This window comes from Salmo salar, chromosome 02 (assembly GCF_965601325.2).
Source record: "Salmo salar chromosome 02, fSalSal1, whole genome shotgun sequence".
NCBI classification, from domain to species: domain Eukaryota; kingdom Metazoa; phylum Chordata; class Actinopteri; order Salmoniformes; family Salmonidae; genus Salmo; species Salmo salar.
In genome coordinates this window covers 23,043,086-23,065,403 of record NC_138292.1, presented here as the reverse complement: position 1 = coordinate 23,065,403, position 22,318 = coordinate 23,043,086, and the positions used below count along the sequence as shown (strand labels likewise).

The window sequence follows — 22,318 nt, the reverse complement described above, 5'->3', positions numbered from 1 at the left end:
AGCTCTGAAACCAGATTGCATAGCGGAGAGGGTGCGGTGGGATTCGAAATGGTCGGTAATCTGTTTGTTGACTTGGCTTTCGAAGACCTTAGAAAGGCAGGGTGGGATGGATATAGGTCTGTAGCAATTTGGGTCAAGAGTGTCACCTCCTTTGAAGAGGGGGATGACAGCAGCTGCTTTCCAATCTATTGGAATCTCAGACGACACGAAAGAGAGGTTGAACAGGCTAGTAATAGGGGTTGCAATAATTTCGGCAGATAATTTTAGAAAGAGAGGGTCCAGATTGTCAAGCCCAGCTGATTTGTAGGGGTCCAGATTTTGCAGCTCTTTCAGAACATCAGCTGAATGTATTTGGGAGAAGGAGAAATGGGGGAGGCTTGGGCGAGTAGCTGTGGGGGGTGCAGTGCTGTTGAATGCAGTAGGGGTAGTTAGGTGGAAAGCATGGCCAGCCGTAGAAAAATGCTTATTGAAATTCTCAATTATAGTGGGCTTATCGGTGGTGACAGAGTTTCCTATCCTCAGTGCAGTGGGCAGTTGGGAGGAGGTGTTCTTATTCTCCATGGACTTTACAATGTCCCAGAACTTTTTAGAGTTTGAGTTGCAGGAAGCAAATTTCTGTTTGAAAAAGCTAGCCTTGGCGTTTCTAACTGCCTGTGTGTATTGGTTTCTAACTTCCCTGAAAAGTTGCATATCGCGGGGGCAGTTCGATGCTAATGCCGAACGCCACACGATATTTTTGTGTTGGTTAAGGGCAGTCAGGTCTGGGGAGAACCAAGGGCTATATCTGTTCCTGGTTCTAAATTTCTTGAAAAGGGCATGCTTATTTAAGATGGTGAGGAAGGCATTTCAAAAAAATAACCAGGCATCCTCTACTGACGGGATGAGGTCAATATCCTTCCAGGATACCAGGGCCAGGTCGATTAGAAAGGCTTGCTCGTTGAAATGTTTCAGGGAGCGTTTGACAGTGATGAGTGGAGGTCGTTTGACCGCTGACCCATTACGGGTGCAGGCAATGAGTCAGTGATCGCTGAGATCTTGGTTGAAAACAGCAGAGGTGAATTTAGAGGGCACGTTGGTTAGGATGATATCTATGAGGGTGCCAGTGTTTGCGGCTTTGTACCTGGTGGGTTCATTAATAATTTGTGTGAGATTGGATTGTAGGATGGCTGGGGTGTCCCAGTTTAGGTCACCTAGTAGCACGAGCTCTGAAGATAGATGGGGGGCAATCAGTTCACATATGGTGTCCAGAGCACAGCTAGGGGCCGAGGGGGGGGGGTTTGTTCGTGCGTTCAGGTCACTATCCGAAGGGTGATGCGCGAGTGCATTTCGTGACAAAAAAATTCAAAATATTCCATTACCGTATTAGAAGCATGTCAAACGCTGTTTAAAATCATTTTTTATGCTATTTTTCTCGTAAAATAGCGATAATATTCCAACCGGGCGACGTTGTATTCATTCAAAGGCTGAAAGAAAAAAATGGAGAATTCTCATGAACGCGCATCTCCAGTGTCACTGTCCCCAGGCTGAACACTCACAAATTCTCCTGAGACAGCAGACACCCCATTACACTTTCTGGCGGCTTTAGAGAGCCAATGGGAGCCTTAGAAAGTGTCACGTTACAGCACAGATGCTGTATTTTCGATAGAGATGCAACAGAATGACAACAAATTGTCAGACAGGGCACTTCCTGTATGGAATCTTCTCAGGTTTTGGCCTGCCATATGAGTTCTGTTATACTCACAGACACCATTCAAACAGTTTTAGAAACTTTAGAGTGTTTTCTATCCAAATCTACTAATTATATGCATATTCTAGTTTCTGGGCAGGAGTAGTAACCAGATTAAATCTGGTACGTTTTTTTATCCGGCCGTGCAAATACTGCCCCCTAGCCCCAACAGGTTAATCACTCTCTCTACCTCTTTCCTCTCTCCCACTGTCTCTTCCTTTCTGTTAATCATTCTGTTTACCTCTTTCCTCTCTCCCACTGTCTCTTCCTTTCTGTTAATCACTCTCTCTACCTCTTCCCTCTCTCCTCCTGTCATATTCCTTCCTTCTCTCTCTCTGCCTCTCTCTCCTCATATCCCTCTCTCATCTCTGTACTCCCCCTCTCTCTCTCTCTCTCTCTGTCTCTAGTTGTTGGAGCAGGCGTTGGTGATTGAGGAGCAGCTTCGCAGGGCAGCCTACCTGAACATGTCTGAGGACCCGGCCCACCCCTCCATGGCCCTCAACACCCGCTTCAGTGAGGTGGAGTGTCTGGCTGAGTCCCACCAACACCTCAGCAAGGAGTCCATGTCAGGGAACAAGCCTGCCAACGCAGTACTGCACAAAGGTAGTGTTGTGTTTTTACTATGGATTAAGTGATATATGACGTGCTAGTTTATCAAATAAATTCTCTGTCATTAATATTACCTGATTAAACTAATCATATAATTGTAATTAACTAGGAAGTCGGGGCACCACGGAAGAATGTTTATAGAGCTGTTGTCTTCCGAATAAACTCTTAAAGACCTGGTAATCTTTTATATCAATAGCAGTCAATTATTAATCGTCACCTTATTCAGTCTCATCTGAATGTCGTAAAATTCTTTGTTATCTTCACGAACCCTGGCTATCAAGTTGAATCAGCAATACAAAATTTGGTTTAATTATTTATTTACTAAATAATCACACAATTCCATATACACAGGATGGATCATACATTGATGACTAATTATGTCCTGAAAGAAAACGTCCCTAGTGGACAAAACCGATAGGATGGCTGGTTACACAAAGAAAGGGGGTTGGGCTTGAATGAAAGCCCGGGAAGACTGAGGAACAAAAGGATTAGGTCTCTATCGGACCTTATGAAGCTATGCTATCGTAAATACAGAATCTTATGCATTTTAAATAACCGTCCATTCGGAAAAAGAAAATGCAAGAAATATATTTACTCTTAGCTGCGCTTCGATAGATTGGTTGAAGATGGAAGGCTGGGTTGCCCAGCAGAGATCTCCCTTGTCCTTTGAAGAATATTTCTGGACAGATACGTTGTAGTACCCTGTCGTTCTGAAGAGATTGTTCATCCTTTCCTAGGCCACGCACGTTTACAGCTGCTGCTGATAACTCGACGTCTAGGATGTATCACTTCTTTAGTGAATAAGAGTTCAAAGTTCATACCAAGTTGCCATACTATAAGCTCATGCTATATTCTGGCTGGTGTAGTCACATTCATCGTTCCAGCGTGGCGATCGTCACCTCCACGTTGAAAATCACCCTTCCAAACGTATGGACATCAGTCCTCACGTCATCGGGACACAATGTTCATTTCGTTAGGTAGTAGTCGTTCAAGCATTCGCAACCAGAGCTCACGCTGAGGTTGGCTTAGTTCGCCGTGAATTGGGTCACGGGTGCTCTTATAGAAATGTAGAAAAGAGGTTGGTTCATCATTTCCAACCAATGCCTATTCACGTGGGCGTGGCCACTGATTGAGCATATTTTACTTATGAAAAGATTCTCTCATTTTAAAAACTAAAATTAAATTTCATCTTTTCACATTTAAACATTTAAATTGCACAACAATTCCATGTGAATCTGATAACTAGGATGTGTAGACTTTCCACGATACAGTTTATGTCGTCCTGTCATTAGTCATAATGTCTCAGACCACAACTGATCTGACATCATATTCTTTAAGTACCAACGGATACTTTCAACTGATTGGATTACTGAAATATGTTCCGTTGCCAACCTTTTGATGTTACCATACTCTCTATGTTAACAAAGGGCTTTCCAAGAGTCCATTCTGTAGAGTAGAGAGAGAAAAGGGGGAAATGTATTCATGGGGGTCATAAACCTCACCAACAGGGCAACCTCATGACAGTAGGCTACACACACAGACTCGCCCTCTTTCTTTCTCATTGTCTTTTCTGTCTCTGCTGTTCTTACCCACTTCCATCATCTATTTTTCTTATTTCTCTCCCTCTCTTCATTGTTTCCTAAACTCTGTCAGTTGGACTTTGGTGGTGGTAACTCTGTCTCTCTCCTTCAGTTCTCAAACAGCTTGAGGAGCTTCTGAGCGACATGAAGGCCGACGTCACCCGTCTCCCGGCAACCATCGCCCGTATACCACCCGTCGCTGTGAGGCTGCAGATGTCGGAGAGGAATATCCTCAGCCGATTGGCCAGCCGCGGGTCCGAGGTCACCGGCCAGAGCCAATCACAGACCACGCAGCAGATGCAGGTGCCACGCTGACCAATTCCGCCAGTCCTCCCCTAGGCGTTCTCCCACCCGTGTTTTGGAATCGGAGAGTGACCCTCATCTCACCCCCGCTCTGCACCTCTCCTGTCCCCAAATCAAAACTCACACTCTGGACAGTAGAGTAAGGTCTCTACCCACCAACACCTCTTCTCTGGACACACAGCAGACTACACATGTTCTGCTTCCCCTTCCCCCAAAGACACCTGGAGGAACACAGTCTGTTCTCCACTGGGAACTCACACCTTCTCTACAGTATCTACCTAATGAACTGCAGCACTGTCTCTGTGTCTGTTTGTTATGTGTCTAACCTTCACACAGAGGTTGTTTTCACTGTATCTTTCCCCAAGCCTCTCTAAAATAGACAGCCTTGTACCTGGCTCTGTCCCATAGAATTACAATGGGTCAAATGGACTTATCCACTCCAAGTAAAGGTTCTATAATATGTGGACTCGTCGTTCTATGGGTGTGCAGAATTCAATTCGATATGCAACATGTACAATTTCAATTGGGTAAATATGAAATAATGTGGAATTTAGTACTATGTCTGTTCTGCCCATTCCATTTCTGGGTGTGTACCTCTTCTCAGTGTTTGTGTGTATGTGTGTGTGTTTGTGTCTGTATGCGCGTGTGTGTGTGTGTGTGTGTGTGTGTGTGTGTGTGTGTGTGTGTGTGTGTGTGTGTGTGTGTGTGTGTGTGTGTGTGTGTGTGTGTGTGTGTGTGTGTGTGTGTGTGTGTGTGTGTGTGTGTGTGTGTGTGTGTGTGTGTGTGTGTGTGTGTGTGTGTGTAGGTGGGCAGACTGCTCTATACTTCCCACAGAGAGACTGTTAATAACTATCAACTGATGAGGATGCTTTAGTAGAATATTATTGGTTCTGTTACACTCCTGCCCCTTCCCCCTCTTCACTGCTCCCTTCACCTGTACACTCAGGTGGTCCATAACACTAGCCTGTTATTGGCTCTCCCCACTCCTCGGCCACGCCCCGTCCTGCAGCTCTACATTCCTGAACGATTGCATCACAAATGTTCCCAGAGGCCTCGCCCCCTTTTTGCCCAAATAAGGACATGCAATAGCTCCACTAGTGTAGACACACGGGGCTGCATTGAGAATGATGGCAATCTCTAAATTAATTAAACGTCTTAGTCTAATGTTATGTTCTTTTACATTTTGGAATATTATTATGGGTACCAGCTTGTTGTTTTTATCGTTACAGTTTCTTCTGAGAACTCCAATAAAAAGGGTAACAGTTTGTGAAGCTTGTTTCTTTGCCCTTTATTATGTGAGGGCATTATTACCTGGACACATTACATTGTATTATAATCTGGGTGGGGTCGAGCCCTGAATGCTGATTGGCTGACAGCTGTGGTATATGAGACCGTATACCACGGGTATGACAAAACATGTATTTTTACTGCACTAATTACATTGGTAACCAGTTTATAATAGCAATGAGGCACCTCAGGGGTTTGTGGTATATGACCAATATACCACGGCTAAGGGTTGTGTCCAGGCACTCCACGTTTCGTCGTGCTTAACAGCCCTTAGCCGTGGTATATTGGCCATATACCACACCTCCTCGGGCCTTATTGCTTAAATGACCAATGGTACGCGTCATAATTTGACCTACAAGGTCTGTGGAAGGGCATCATCTGATTTAACTGCATCTATAAAGTAATAAAACCATAGAACACAGGTACGGGAAGAGGAGGGAGTGTGGCTGAAAATGTGTGACGGGGAAAGGTGAAAGCTCATTTCCTTTTGCAGGAGAGGGAAGGAGAACAAGTGGACAGAGGGAGTCGGGCGGACAGTTAGAGGGAGAGAAGAAGAGAGAGACAGAAACAGACTTGCTTTCCCAGACAGAGAGAGGTACAGTTAAGAAAATTGGGGGAAATTACAGGGTGGGACAAAATACTGCGTTGTAATAGAGCCTGCTGATAACTTATCAGGACAGAGACAGGGACGGAGGGATGGAGAGAGAGGGATGGAGGGATAGATAGAGCAAGGGACGGAGGGATAGAGCAAGGGCAGTCATAGGAATTGTAGAGGGGGGGGGCAGGGAGAGACGGGGAGGAAATGAGTGAGAAAGAAGAGGTAGATAGAGGGACAGAAGAGAGAAGCAGCTGGACTAGTTAACTGGACACAGTGGACAGACCACACTGCACTAACCTCTAGCTCATCTCCGTTCTGTTGTAAAGACTGGATCTATGAGATTGGACTGCTGTCTAGAACACCTGAGCAAAAGTCCATTCAATGTCTTGTGGGTAAGTACTATCTATAGACACAGTTAACATGTGAAGCTCACAGGTGTGAAAGGGGAAGAGAGCCCAACTCAAACTGCTGCAGGCGTTTTGTTTCACTAACCAGTATGTTTGTGTGTCTGCAATTCCTGGTGTTAACCACTGTTCTAACACCTGCAGTACAAACGTCTGTGCGTGCGTGTGTGGCGTGCGTGCTCGCTCGCATGCTTGTGTATGTACACTAGTCTTCTGTAATGTATGTATTTAAAATCATACATGGGAGAACTAATCATTATGTTCTCATTGGCTGATCATTTGAGTGTACACTTTCCTATTTTTGAGTTGCACCCGCTTTTGCCCTCAGAAAGCCTCAATTGGACTCTAGAAGGTGTCGAAAGCGTTCTACAGGGATGTTGGCCCATGTTGACCTCCCACAGTTGTATCAAGTTGGATGGATTTGCTTTTGGGTGGTGGACCATTTTTGATACACACAGGAAACTGTTGAATGTGAAAAACCCAGCAGCGTTGCAGTTCTTGACACAAACCGGTGCGCCTGGCACCTACTACCATACCGAGTTCAAAGGCACTTCAATCTTTTGTCTTGTCATTCACCCTCTGAATGGCATACATACACAGTCCATGTCTCAAGGCTTAAAAACCTTTCTTTATCCTGTCTTCTCCCCTTCATCTACACTGATTGAAGTGGATTTAACAGGTGACATCAATAAGGGATCATAGCTTCACCTGGATTCACCTGGTCAGTCTGTCACAGAAAGCTTTTGTATACTCAGTGTATTTACATACATTTAAATCTCACTGTTAAATGTCCAGGCAAGAGAAATCCGATTTGCAAGTCAAAGTGAAGATTCTTGTTTTGACGATAGTTACTGTCAGACAGGGCTCTTACTTTGGTGTCATGTATTAGTGTTTATTTCAAACCCATCCCCCACCAGGCTGCTGAGGGGAGGACAGCTCATAATGATGGCTGGGACGGATGTGTTGGAAACCAGGTGTTTGTTGTTGATACCATTCCACCCATTCTGCTGCAGCCATTACCACGAGCCTGTCCTCCCCAATTAAGGTGCCACCAACCTCCTATGTCCCCCACCCCTCCCTTCAGAGGACCAAAGCAACCACTTTTCCCACACATGACAAAAATACAGTTCAATATACACTGAGTGTCCAAAACATTAGGAACTCCTTCCATGCCATAGACTGACCAGAAAGCAAAATTCCTTATTAATGTCCACTTCAATCAGTGTAGATGACGGGGAGAAGACCGGTTAAAGAAGGATTTTCAAGCCTTGAGACAATTGAGACATGGATTGTGCATGTGTGCCATTCAGAGGGTCAATGGGCATGGCAAAATATTTAAGTCCCTTTTAAGAACGGGGGATGGTAGTAGGTGCCAGGTGCACCGGTTTGTGTCAAGAACTGCATGCTCCTGGGTTTTTCACACTCAACAGTTTCCTGTGTGTATCAAGAATGGTCCACCACCCAAAGGACATCCAGCCAACTTGACACAACTGTGGGAAGCATTGGAGTCAACATGGCCCAGCATCCCTGTGGAATGTGTTGTCCTGTAGTATTATGAAACGATATTATCATAATACTTAGGTGCCGGTACGATTAGTATTGCGGTTCTTACGATTCTCATGATTCTATATGTATTGCGATTCTCATGATTCTATATGTATTGCGATTCTCATGATTCTATATGTATTACGATTCTCATGATTCTATATGTATTACGATTCTCATGATTCTATATGTATTATGATTCTCATGATTCTATATGTATTACGATTCTCATGATTCTATATGTATTGCGATTCTCATGATTCTATATGTATTGCGATTCTCATGATTCTATATGTATTACGATTCTCATGATTCTATATGTATTACGATTCTCATGATTCTATATGTATTGCGATTCTATATGTATTGCGATTCGATACTGTGATTTTATTGCGATTAGATTTTCCAAACATACTGCTCACCATATGTCTGCTGCAGGAGGACAAGAGAGAGTCATGAGAAAACAAGTTTTGATCAGTCATGGAAATAAATGTGCTTAAAACAAATTGGCTCCTTATTTAAAAAGAAGATAGAGAACAAGATATGAAAGGAAAATAATGGAGTTTTGGTGCAAGTACAGCCTACTATAACAAAAATAGTATTGCAATATTGTCAAAATGATACGATATATCGTCTAAAATAATATCCCAATATGTAACTGTATCAATGTTTTCCCCCATCGCTATTAGTCAGTGTGAGAGTGTGTTCTTTCATTGAAGGCAAATCATCATCACTTGGACTTTGGGTGTGAGAAATACACACGAGTGTATGTGTGTTAGTCAGTGTGTGTGAGAGTGTGTACATACCCTGAAGGAGTTACTGGATGAAGGCATGTCATCACTTGTATGTGTGTGTTAGTCAGTGTGTGTGAATCTTTGTGGAAGGTGGTCATCACTTTTGGGTGTTAGAAATGATACACAACAGCAACATGACTGAACAGGGAAAAGCCATTCTCACCATCAGCTCTCAGCTCTGTACATGTATCATCAGAGCCTGAAAAGCAGAGAGAAAGATGGAGAATTTCACAGCTGTCTTCCTGTGTAACAAACTTCACAGGTTCATCAGCCTCCACCTCTAGTGTTCAGATCGTAGATTTTACAGTGTGAAAAACACAATGGGGTTCCGACGTTCCTCTCTCAGCTCCTACGTCTCAGATTTAATCAGTCCCCCCAAACCCTAGGAAAGTGGTTCTGTCTCTGTCTCTCACTTCCTCCAGGTCTTCTCCCCTTGGTGGGGCTCTGTCCAAAAACAAATGTATTTAACCTTGATGTGGTATTATTTGATAATGCATATTATATATAACTCACACCACACACAAAAAGGCATTCAGACATATGCTGCACACAAGAAACATGGTGCTCTCGGCCCCAGCCACTACAGATCAGGAGCTTTAAATCGCACCTCTCACCTACTCCCTGCTGCTTTGCATGTTGGTTGTATTGAAATTTGTAACACTAACTTGAACAGGCAGTCACACTGTAACATCAAGCTGTAAACTTATACAGCACTGCTTTGTTGCTATGCTGCTTCCGTAGCCACACCAGCTGGCTGTTGCATTGTGGGAAGAGTAGTTTCAGTTTCAAGCTCTAACAGACTTCTGTGGACAAGCCTTTAGTATACATGTAGCCCACCTCTTCTTGTAGCATGCTCACATGTCTTGTATTGCTGCTCACATGAACAGTGTTGTGTAGTTGCTATCCTGACTGTAGTTATGTGTATGTTATTTATTGTTAGTTTGTGAGTTTGTTGTCATGACCTCACATTTGTAAATGGTTTGAAAGCAGCACACGGGGGAAAGGTTGCACTCTGAAAATAAGGAAGTGTAATGCGAGCATGACCTTTGTGCATCAAACACAAATGGCACACAAAAGGTTAGACATACACACACGTACACACACACGTGCACACACACAGCTGAAAGAAGAGAACAGACACTCAGACAGAAGAGGGGAGGAGTGGAGGACAGGTGGGTTAGAAGGAAAGAGAGAGAGAATGAGAAGGACAGAGAAAAATGTATGATTAGTTTAACCAGTATATACTGGAGGGGCTAGTGTGTTTTTCATTCCTGATAGTGGTGGTGTGCAGATGTGCAATTCCTTAGATTACTTTTTAAAGGTGCTCTCTCTCTCTCTCTTTCTCTCTCTCTCTCTCTCTTTCTCTCTCTCTCTCTAGTTCATTATCTCATTGAGGAACAGTGTTTGGTGTGACATATTCAGAGTAATCTCACTGGACTGTGTCTGTTTGCAAAACACTAGTGGTTCTATGATCCTTCTGAAGGGATAGAGAGAGAGAGAGAGAGAGATGAGACATTAGATTGAGGCAAGGAGAGAGAAAGAATTCTAGTTTAATTTTAAAGATGAAAATGAAGCGTTTTTATTGCGGTGACATTTATAAAGTATCTCTATTTGTAAGAGATTCCGGCCTGTCAGCTTGTTTGGTTCCTGTCTGTCTCTTGCTTTCACTGTTTTGTGAAAAGAGCCACAAAAAGGAAGGAAGGAGCGAGAGAGTGTCACAGAACGACAGAGAGAAAAAGAAGGTGGGGACGGAGGGTAAGACATACACGAGCCTGTCAGCAAGAGTGTCGCTTGTTTTCAGAAGGAGCTGAGAATAGTAAGATTGTTTACTTATCTACCTAACGTGAGATATATCGAGAAAGGTTCAGGGTAAGGGAGGAAGGAGGATTTGATGAACAGATTAGTGTGGTAGTAAAAGAGGAAGAGAAGACAGGTTGTTTAGAGGGGTGGTCTTTGCGTATGTGATGTTGAATGAGAGAAATGGAGGAAGAAATACAGCAAACTAATGTGTGGAGGAGAGAAAGAGAGAGAGAGAAAGGGATGATAATGGAAGTAAAACATGATTTTTAGAAGTACATTTGTAGTTACTTAATAACTGGCAAGATTTGCAGATTTAGAAAGGGCATGAAGATGCGTCAATTATGTACAGAATTTGTTACATTACCATGTATCATCATTTGCTAGCCTTGAGGTTGTGCCTGTAAGTGTACCCTCACTATCCTGTCTCCTTTTCTTTGGGCCCAGAAGAAGTGAAGGTGAAAATGGTTCGGTGAGTAGAGCTCCCCCTCTCAAGACTCTTACACTCAGTTGCTCAACCGTGGACTGGATCTGCCTAACGCGTGATGTCAACTTCTCTCTTTCCTTTACTTGTTCTCTAGTTTTACTTGTTTCTTTACCATCAATACTTTGTTCTTTAGACTTTTCTGCTGTCTTGTGTGTTTGTGGTTCATGCGTAACGTTTTGTTTTTAAACTCTGTAGGAATTCCCAGTTATTTTGCAGTAGTTTCTCAAATTCTTGAAATGTTGCACAATTCTGATTGATTCGACCTTAGCATCCTACTCTTAGTCTAGCAATAGCTTTACCATGCCATGTGTAGCTACAACTACACTGAAACTCGGCAACAGGTATCAAAATGATGGTCCACTTGTTAGTGAGAGATTGTCGAAAGAAAGATAATAGATTGTACATTTACAATCATAAATCATTCCCTTTAGTTTAGAAAGCATTATCAGTCCTACCTCAAAATTGGTGCTTTGTGGTGAGGTGGGTTTGTGGGTAGGTGGTCTGTTTGTCGTCTCTTAGGCCTTAGTCAGGCTTTACCATTCAAATGTTATGCTAGTTCTTTGCCTTGAAAGCAATATTGTATACTTGTATACTTAAAAAAGGTTGCAATAATGCTGTGTAGACTACTGTCTACCTTCTACCTAGTACGGTGTTAATCTATGAGCTGATAATGGAATGCAGGGTTTTGAAATGGGATTTACAGACATATTGTGATTTAACTCATCTTTATTACCACATCTCATATAATTTCCCACGAGGGAAGAAACTGAGTATCAAAGAGATGATGTGGACAGGTGCGGCAGGGCCAGATGATCACCATGTGCATGTGCTTATGTGCGTGGCCTGGTCTGTGTGTGTGTGTGGTTTGTATATACTGTATGTATATGTGTGTAATGTGTTTCTCTCTGTGTATCCAGGTGGTTCCACAGGGATATCTCTGGCTTGGATGCTGAGTCTGTTTTGAAGAGCCGGGGCATCCATGGCAGCTTCCTGGCCCGACCCAGCAGGAAGAACCAGGGAGACTTCTCTCTCTCTGTCAGGTAGGAATACACTCCATCTCTTTCTTTGTCTTCTCTTTCTCTGACAGCAAGGATATCCTCTACCTCTCTCTCTCTCTCCATCAGCTAGGACATCCTCCATCTCTTTCTCTCCTTCTTTGTCTCTCCTTCTCTCCTTCGCTCAACCTACAGTGCCTTCGGAAAGTATTCAAATCCCTTGACTTTTTCCACATTTTGTTGTGTTACAAAGTGGGATTAAAATGTATTTAATTGTAATTCTTTGTCAACGATCTACACAAAATAATCTGGAATATCAAAGTGGAAGAACATTTTTGTAAAAATTTGTAAAAATATGAAAAGTAAAACACTAATATACTGTATCTTGATTAGATAAGTATTCAACCCCCTGAGTCAAATTCATAATTACAGCTGTGAGTCTTTCTGGGTAAGTCTCTAAGAGCTTTCCACACCTGGATTGTGCAACATTTTTGTGCAAAATTCTTAAAGCTTCTTCAAACTCATATTGGTTGTTGATCATTGCTAGACAATCATTTTTAGGTCTTGCCAAAGATTATCAAGCAGATTTAAGTCAAAACTGTAACTAGGCCACTCAGGAACATTCATTGTCTTTTTGGTAAGCAACTTTAGTGTAGATTTGGTCATGTATTTTAGGTTTTTGAAAGCTGAATTAATCTCCCAGTGTCTGGTAGAAAGCAGACTGAACCAGGCATTCCTCTAGGATTTTGCCTGTGCTTAGCTCCATTCCGTTTCTTTTTTATCCTGAAAAACTCCCCAGTCCTTAACGATTACAAGCATACCTATAACATGATGCAGCCCCCACTATGCTTGAAAATATGGAGAGTGGTACTCAGTAATGTGTTGCATTGGATTTGCCCCAAACATAACACTACATTTTCAGCACAAAGCATGAATTGCTTAGCCACATTTTTTGCAGTATTACTTTATTTAGTGCCTTGTTGCAAATATTTTTTTTCTGTACAGGCTTCCTTCTTTTCACTCTGTCAATTAGTTTAGTATTGTGGAGTAACTACAATGTTGTTGATCCATCCTCCGTTTTCTCCTATCACACCCATTAAACTCTATAACTGTTTTAAAGTCACCATTGGCCTCATGGTGAAATCCCTAAGTGGTTTCCTTCCTCTCTGGCAATTGAGTTAGGAAGGACACATGTATCTTTGTAGTAACTGGGTGTATTGATACACCGTCCAAAGTGTAATTAATAGCATCATGCTCAAAGGGATATTCAATGTCTGCTTTTTTATTTTACCCATCTACCAATACGTGCCCTTCTTTGTGAGCCATTGAAAAACCTCCCTGGTCTTTGTGGTTGAATCTGTGTTTGAAATTCACTGCTCGACTGAGGGACCTTACAGATTATTGTATGTTTGGGGTACAGAGATGAGGTAGTCATTCAAAAATCATGTTAAACACTATTATTGAGTCCATGCAACTTATTATGTGAATTAGTAAGCACATTTTACTCCTGAACTTATTAAGGCTTGCTATAACAATGGGGTTGAATACTTATTGACTCAAGACATTTCAGCTATTTATTTGTAATTAATTTGTCAAACATTTGAAAAACATAATTCCACTTTGACATTATGGAGTATTGTGTGTATTCCAGTGACCAACAAAATCTACATTTTATCAATTTGAATTTCAGGATCTAACAGCAAAATGTGGGAAAAGTAAAGGGGTGTGAATACTTTCTGAAGGCACTGTATGTTAACCTACAGCATTTCACTACACCTGCAATAACATCTGCTAAATATGTGTATGTGACCAATAACATTTGATTTGATCTATAGTATATCATCTCTCCTCACTCGTCCTTTCCTCTCTCCTTTTCTTGCCGTCTGTCAGGTACAGATACACTGCATCTCTCTTTCGCTACTTTAAAAACATTTTTTTTAACTTAAAACTAGATAAGGTGGAATTGTCTACTATCACTAACTGGCCCATGAATGTCCCCTCTCCCCTGATCTTTGACCCCAGGGTGGGTGAGCTGGTGACCCACATCCGTATCCAAAACACAGGGGACTTCTATGACCTGTATGGAGGGGAGAAGTTTGCCACGCTGTCCGAGCTGGTGGAGTACTACACTGCAGAGAACGGGATCCTGCAGGACAAAGACGGCACCATCATCGAGCTCAAATACCCCTTCAACTGCTCTGACCCCACCACCGAGAGGTCAGTGCACTCTAACCTTTAACCTTTATCCTTTACCCCTAACCCTTAATTCCACCCGAGTCAGTCAGTCAAGTCCATGTACACTTGCCTCAAATCTCTAACCCTTAACTCTGCTTTCACTGTTCTGCTGAATTTCGTTGCATGTTTATCAAACTGAAGCAGATCATATAAAATGCTCCTGAGACATCCAGCCATTTTGTAATTAATACTTTCTTAATCTAAACGCTTTATGTTGAGGATCATAAATCCTGAGACATCCAGCATTTTGTAATGAATACTTTCTTAATCTAAACGCTTTATGTTGAGGATCATAAATCTTTCAGAAGGAAAGGTAATTCTAGGGCCTTTACTTTGAGGCGTGTGTGCATGCGTGCGTGCGTGCATGTGTACGTGCATGTGTGTGTGTGCGTGTGTATGTGAGTGTGTAAATCCCTCATGTTCTACCCTCACTGTCCCTCCTTTCCCCGCTCTATTTTCTCTCTCTCTCTCAGTCAGTTTTACTTCCCTTTCTTGCTGCGGTTGGAAACTTTAGGTTTTGACACATTTGAAAACAGTGACCAGACCCTCAATACCTTCCTCTCCCCTAACCTCCATCTCACTCTTGCTCTATTTCAGTCTTTCTGATCTCTTTCTCGATACCCATATCACAAGTACTGCTGTGATGGTATGCTTTATAGTCTAACTTTAATGCAGAGGTGTCATGCTATGATGTTTATGCCTCTGTAACGGTCTCACTCATCATTATTCGCAATCCATTCATGATTATCCGTAATCATGGTAGCATCCAAATTAATTAAGAAGTATTTAGAAACATACATTATTTACCATTCATTTTCATTGGGCACAAAATAATCTGAAACACAACCAAAACAAACTGAAAATGCATCCAATAAGTTAGTAGAGTCACACGCTTGATGTAGTCATTGCGTGCTAGGAATATGGGGCCAAATATTTGGGGGGACTACGGGGGGGTGATATGGGGTGAGGAAGCGGCGGGGTTGGTGATATGGGGTGAGGAAGAAGAGAGGGGGGTAGTTCGGGTGGGGCTCAGGCTATAAATATCATGCTGTCTTGAGCCACGAAATCTTGTCATCAGAATTTTCCGACCGCAAAGCAGGAAGTTCAGATGAAGAAATCGAGAACTGCGCCTAAATTTAAACAGCAGGCAGCACTCAGAGACGATCCCCATACTAACGAGTGTAAACTCTCCCAGACACAGACGCATGCACACAAACACACACTCACATACACTATACTCGCAGGACAGAAATACCTTGCATAAACCCATATAAAGTGCATCTGTACAGGCCGTAAATAAACATTAGTTACCAAAATGTCCTCAAACGTTTATTAAAGTCCTCTACCAAGTCTTCTTTCCATTCTCTCGCAACACAGTTACAGTACATTACATTTACACTCACTTTCGCTGTCTGTTCGGTAGCACTGAACAAGCTGCAAACCGTACTTTTACAGTATAGTACTAGACAGCCCTGTTCTAACACACTGGCTTCTGCTTTATGAGCTGCTTATTACAACCATGATTAGCTGAATCAGATGTGTTAGAGCAGGGCTGGAGCAAAAGCCTGTACACACAGCAGCTCCCCAGGAGGAGGGTTGGCCAGCCCTGGTGTAGGGCATAGTGATGTTTCCATTAGAGCTTCATTGACCCCTTTTCTGTCATACACCATACAGGTGGTATCACGGACACTTGTCAGGCCCCAACGCAGAGAAGTTGCTATGGGAACGGGACGAGCCGGGCACCTTCCTGGTGCGGGAGTCTCTGTCCAAACCTGGAGACTTTGTTCTGTCTGTCCTGACTGAGGAGAAGAGCAAGGCATCCAGCGGAGGGAGGAGGGTCTCACACATCAAGATCATGTGCCAGGTGTGTGTGTATGTGTGTGTGTGTGTGTGTGCGTGTGTGTGTGTGCGTGCATGAGTGTGTGCGAGCATGTGAGAGTGTTTGTATGTTCTTCTCTCTCTAACTCACATTCACACATTCACTCACATTCACTATTGCAATTCACATTGCAATCTTTGCTATAGTTTTTCCCATATCTGAGTACATCTTGTTATGAAACCAGACCAATTTTCAGTTTCCCCAAAATGTTCATTCTTATGCAACGAATGACCTTCCTGCTTCCAACATCTAGGAGAAAACCTGACAAACATCAAACACACCAGCACTACTGCCAGCACACAAACAGTTATGCAAAGCCCAGTCAATATGAACATGGAGGTTTGAGTTTGATAGATATCACTGACCACATCCTGGTTACAAAAGTTTGCCAAGCGGTTATGTTTTAATTATTTAGTTATGTATTTATTTGGACCCTTAGGTGATGTGTGAAAATGCGTATACGATTCCAATAAAATACATGAGAATTGGTGTTCACAATGAAATACTTTATATTCATGTGTGTACAGTAACTACCACTAGAAATAAAAATAGCATAGTTATTTCCGAGTGCAGAGCTAGACTGTAACTAACTGCATTCATCCCCAAGCCTTTTCGTAGACTCAACATTATCAGCAGCACCATCATGGTTAGGTTATTTTTAGCTGTGGTTCATCTCATTGCAGACATGATGCAGATTTGAATGAGAGGCATTGTAGGGCTGGAGTCTGAAGAATTCAGTGTCAGAAGATTATCACAGAGGTCATTGAGTCTTGGCACAGGCCCTACCAGGAGCAAGCATCAGGTGCATTTCTTAATAGCTAACAGGAAGTACATTAAAGATGTTTTCTGGTACTTTTGTTTACTTTTGAACCAGTGGTTCTTAAAGTAGCGGCCACGAGCCAAAAGTGGTCCCTGAAAATTGCATACTTTGTCACAAATGGGCAGATATGTTCACCTCTCTCTCCCCCTTTCTGATTTTCTCTATTTTTACATATTTTTGATATTGAATGCTATCAGATCTTCAACCAAGACCTAATATTAGATTAAGGAAACCTGAGTCTACAAATTAGAAAACAAATTGATGCTTATTTTATTTATTTAATTGACATAGTTATGCAACACCCTTACACTCAATAACTGGTTGTGCCACCTTTAGCTGCAATGACAGCAACCAAATGCTACCTGTAGTTGTTGATCAGTCTCTCACATCGCTGTGGAGGAATTTTGGCCCACTCTTGCATGCAGAACTACTTTAACTCAGCAACATTTGTGGGTTTTCAAGGATGAACTGCTCGTTTCAAGTCCTGCCAGAACATCCAAATTGAGATTTGGTCTGGACTTTGACTAGGCCATTCCAAAACTTCAAATTTGTTGCTTTTTTGTTATTTTCATGACTTGATTGTTTGTATTCGATCATTGTCTTGCTGCATGACCCAACTGCGCTTCAACTCACAGACAGATGGCCTGACATTCTCCAGTAGAATTCTCTGATACAGAGCAGAATTCATGGTTCCTTCTACTAAGGCAAGTCGTCCAGGTCCCGAGGCAGCAAAGCACCCCCAAACCATCACACTACCACCACCATGCTTGACCGTTGGTATAAGGTTCTTACTGTAGAATGCAGTGTTTGGTTTTCGCCAGGCATAATGGGACTCATGTCGTCATATATTTATATAAATAGAATGACCGGTACACGGTGGGAGGCACAGAGATGTTTGACACCCTGGCTGACCTGATGGAGCACTACAAACGCAAAGGCATTGAGGAGATGTCTGGAACCTGGGTGCACCTCAAACAGGTAAAGACTTACAGGACTTACAGTTGTAACGCCATACAGGTCACAGAGTCACCGTGAGTGTTGCAGTCAAGTTACAACCTTACACAGGTCGGAGATACTGTATTTTATAATGGGTTAAAGATCACCTGAATGACAAGTTAGAGCTATATCCGAACAAATCTTGACTTATTCTCCTCTCCTTCTCTTTCCTGTCCACTCCATCCTTCTCTCCTTCAGCCCTACTTCTCCACCAGAGTGAATGCAGCAGACATTGACAGCAGAGTGAGGCTGCTGGACCAGACGGCCGAGAGAGAGAACGAGGGAGACAAGAAGAGCAAAGCAGGATTCTGGGAGGAGTTTGATGTAAGTCGATTAAGTTTTTGATGGAAGGAAATGTGATGTTTTGAACAACCCTTCTTAACCTCTTCTTCTCTTTACTCAACCTGGTCTCAGAACATTTCATATTATTATGTATGTTAATTCGAGACACTCCATTTAGTATGATATGTTTAGTTTCTTATTGTATGTATTAATTTGTTTATGACCATCACTCATTTTATATGATATGTTATGAATTACAATTCTTATTATATGTTACAAATTTGCAAAACGTACTACATGTTACAAATTTAAAAAAAGTATGATATGTTATGAATTCTAGCAAGGTGGCTAACGTTAACCACCTGGCTAATTTTAGCTAGGCTAGGGGTTAGGGTTAAGTTTAGGGTTAAGTTTAGGAGTTAGGTTAAAGGGTTAAGGTTAGGGGAAGGGTTAGCTAACATGCTAAGTAGTTGCAAAGTAGCTAAAAAGTAGTAAGTATTTGAAAAGTAGCTAAAATGCTAAAGTTGTCCGTGATGAGATTCAAACTAGCAGCCTTGGGTTGCTAAATGTTCGTGTTATACAACCACACATCCACCCCGAACAACCACCCCACTTTTGTTTTGCCTTAAGTAACCATCTATCTTATGTTACCAAACGTAACATATACTAATTTGATTGTCTCGGATTTACATTTACTATGTTATGTCTAGTCTATGAGACCAGGATGCTTTACTCTACTGTAGGTTTTCTGAGGCCTAATTTCTTACATGCTGACCACACCAGCATTGCAAAATAAATGTACACATACGTGTTATTTAATCATTGCATCGAAACTGCTTGCTCGTGTCCACGTGCGTCTGCGTAGCCAGACGCTAAAATAGAACTTGGCTATATTTGTGAAGCTTGACGAACTGCAAATCCAATCTCTCCCATCTCCTCATTGGTTTTCAGGAGCATATACCCATGTAGGTGATTGAAAGATTAACTGAGGTCCACACTCCAGTCCTGTTGGTAGTGGTAATGTACCTCAAAGTTGGTTAGCACCCGCCATATAAAGTCCAAAGAAGAATCCTGAAGGAGGAGAGATTACTTTTAAACTAACTCGGGGTACCCTTTTATCTGTGGATTAATTGTCGGAGTAGAGGACCTTGTGCATTTCAGGTAAAATAACAATTGAATGTTTATATCCCAGGACAAATTAGCCAGCAACAGCAAGCTAGCTAGCTAAATTGGCTTGAATGTTTAATGCTTTTCGACCTGTCCCCAAATGAATATAGTTGGTTTAGAGTTCGTTTTGATATTTCAACCTGCGTCCTCTGATCTCGTCTGGTGTGGATGGACAAAATCAGCATGAAACTGTGTCTGTGTTTGATGCTTTAGTTGGTCATATAAGCTGTGTATGTAATGTGCCTTTGCTCTTGTGCAACATGGTGAAACATGTTCCGTTAGACAAGTCAAAGTGAGAGTGTTGCAAGGAAAAACTATAATCAAATGGTTAAAGGTCTCACTACTACAGCCATAGGAAATAAACTGCAAGAACCATAGACCACATTTTTACTACCACCATGTGGTAGTATGTGGTACTGCTATTTGAGGCCTCTGTCTCAATTGTCTAATCTCAGAAACCCACAACTAAAACCTTGCACAATTGCGTTAGATGCTAAATAGTCTGGCCACGAGAGATTAGAAATTGTCTAAAACTAATTCCAAACTGCTTTAACAGTACGTTAAAAATGACTTTTCAAATGGTAAAAAAAAATATGGGTAACGAATGTACATTATATGTATGTTCATAAAGCATACATAACACATCCATGATCACATAATAAACATGCCATATTTATAGAGCATTCATTAATGTATTCATAGTAATACAGTATGTCAGTATTCCACAAATACTGGGAACGGGGATTTGCATGTCTTTAAACATTAACTCATTCTCCTGAAGGTATTCCTGAAGAGATTTTCAGTTGTCACAGCTGGGTTGAGTGAATCTATGTTTGGGATTTTTACAGTCAATCCCTTCCCTCAAGACTGTGTGGTTAGGCCAGGGGTTAGGTTACTCTGGTCCTGGAGTACACATGCAGGCTTTTGTTCTAGCCCAGTGAAATAGTAAACACTGGATGTATGTGTAACACCAATCCTTCAGACCAATTAGAGTTCACCTGAGCTGACACAGGCTAAAAGGCAGGATGAGAGGGGCTGATGATGCTGATTAGGAACCTCACTGAAACTCCCCTCATAACCAGGAGACTGGATTAGCACTAGCAGCAGCTTCCACCAGGGGTCAGGGATCAGTACAGGTTATAAGGCAATACAGGTTGTACACACAGGTTGAACACACAATACCCCATAATGACATAGTAAATAACTTTTTTTGTGAAAATGTATAAAAAAAAAAAAAAACGTATCACATTTACATAAGTATTCAGACCCTTTACTTAGTACTTTGTTGAAGTACCTTTGGCAGCGATTACAGCCTTGAGTCTTCTTGTATGAAGCTACAAGCTTGGCACACCTGTATTTGGGGAGTTTCTCCTATTCTTCTCTGCAGATCCTCTCAAGCTCTGTCAGGTTGGATGGGGAGCGCCCCTGCACAGCTATTTTCACGTCTCACTAGAGATGTTCGATTGGGTTCAAGTCCGGGCTCTGGCTGGGCCACTCAAGGCCATTCAGAGATTGACCTGAAGCCACTCCTGCATTGTCTTGGCTGTGTGCTTAGGGTCATTGTGCTGTTGGAAGGTGAACCTTCACCCCAGTCTGAGGTCCTGAGTACTCTGGAGCAGGTTTTCATCAAGAATTTCTCTACTTTGCTCCATTGATTTTTCCCTCAAGCCTGACTAATCTCCCAGTCCCTGCCGCTGAAAAACAATCCCACAGCATGATGCTGCCACCACCATGCTTCACCGTAGGGATGGTGCCAGGTTTCCTCCAGACGTGATGCTTGGCATTCAGGCCTGTAGTTCAATCCTGGTTTCATCAGACCAGAAAATCTTGTTTCTCATGGTCTGAGAGTCTTTAGGTGCCTTTTGGCAAACTCCAAGTGGGCTATCATTTGCCTTTTACTGAGGAGTGGCTTCCGTCTGGCCACTCTACCATGATGACCTGATTGGAGGAGTGCTGCAGAGATGGTTGTCCTTCTGGAAGGTTCTCCCATCTCCACAGAGGAACTCTGGACCTCTGTCAGAGTGACCATCGGGTTCTTGGTCACCTCCCTGGCCAAGGCCCTTCACCCCCGATTGCTCAGTTTTGCCGGGCGGCCAGTTCTAGGAAGAATCTTGGTGATTCAAACTTCTTCTATTTAAGAATGATGGAGGTCACTGTGTTCTTGGGGACGTTCAATGCTGCAGAAATGTTTTGGTACCCTTCCCCTGATCTGTGCCTCGACACAAATCCTGTCTCGGAGCTCTATGGACAATTCCTTCGACCTCATGGCTTGGTTTTTGCTCTGACATGCACTGTCAACTGTGAGACCTTATCAGAGATTGACCATGATTTGGAAAGGTGTGTGCCTTTCCAAATCATGTCCAATTAATTGAATTTACCGCATTTGGAATCCAATCAAGTTGTTGAAACATCTCAAGAATGATCATTGGAAACAGGATGCACCTGAGCTCAATTTTCAAGTCTCATAGCAAAGGGTCTGAATACATATGTAAATACGGTATTTCTGTTTATTATTTGTAATAAATTTACTAAAATTTCAAAAAAACTGTTTTCGCTTTGTCTTTATGGGGTATTGTGTGTAGATTGATGAGTATTTTTTCTTTATTTAATCAATTTCAGAATCAGGCTGTAACATAACAAATGTGGAAAAAGTCAAGGGGTCTGAATACTTTCCGAATGTACCGTATTTATCCCGGGAAAAGGGAGTGGTTTTGGGCAGTAAATCACTGTAAATCTCGGTATACGGGTTCCAGCCATTCAACCCTACTATAGATACAGTGGTTACCGTCAAAGATACTGTGGGCTAACTTGGAT

General features: G+C 42.3%; 2 protein-coding genes across 9 annotated transcripts in view; both read left to right on the top strand.

The window, feature by feature from the left end:
- Nucleotides 1-5,489, top strand: part of LOC106576265 (ATP-dependent chromatin remodeler CHD4) — a 50,504-nt gene extending 45,015 nt beyond the window's left edge. For all 4 annotated transcript variants that reach the window (XM_082960958.1, XM_082960961.1, XM_082960955.1 and 1 more), the window contains 2 exons: nt 2,134-2,329; nt 4,028-5,489. In XM_082960958.1, the coding sequence (XP_082817084.1) occupies nt 2,134-2,329; nt 4,028-4,230 (399 nt within the window). In that variant the 3' untranslated portion in view covers nt 4,231-5,489. The remainder of the gene's footprint in view (nt 1-2,133; nt 2,330-4,027) is intronic.
- A 512-nt stretch (nt 5,490-6,001) lies between these two features.
- The window catches only part of ptpn6 (protein tyrosine phosphatase non-receptor type 6), a 31,046-nt gene continuing 14,729 nt past the window's right edge, over nt 6,002-22,318 (top strand). The window contains exons 1-7 of one of the 5 annotated variants that reach the window (XM_045695855.2): nt 10,469-10,601; nt 11,094-11,115; nt 12,048-12,170; nt 14,148-14,342; nt 16,035-16,224; nt 17,921-18,037; nt 18,254-18,379. In XM_045695855.2, the coding sequence (XP_045551811.2) occupies nt 11,108-11,115; nt 12,048-12,170; nt 14,148-14,342; nt 16,035-16,224; nt 17,921-18,037; nt 18,254-18,379 (759 nt within the window). In that variant the 5' untranslated portion in view covers nt 10,469-10,601; nt 11,094-11,107. Of the gene's footprint in view, nt 6,496-10,468; nt 10,663-11,090; nt 11,116-12,047; nt 12,171-14,147; nt 14,343-16,034; nt 16,225-17,920; nt 18,038-18,253; nt 18,380-22,318 lie in introns of those variants that run through there. The other 4 variants (XM_045695854.2, XM_045695853.2, NM_001140450.1 and 1 more) reach the window with 4 other exon arrangements.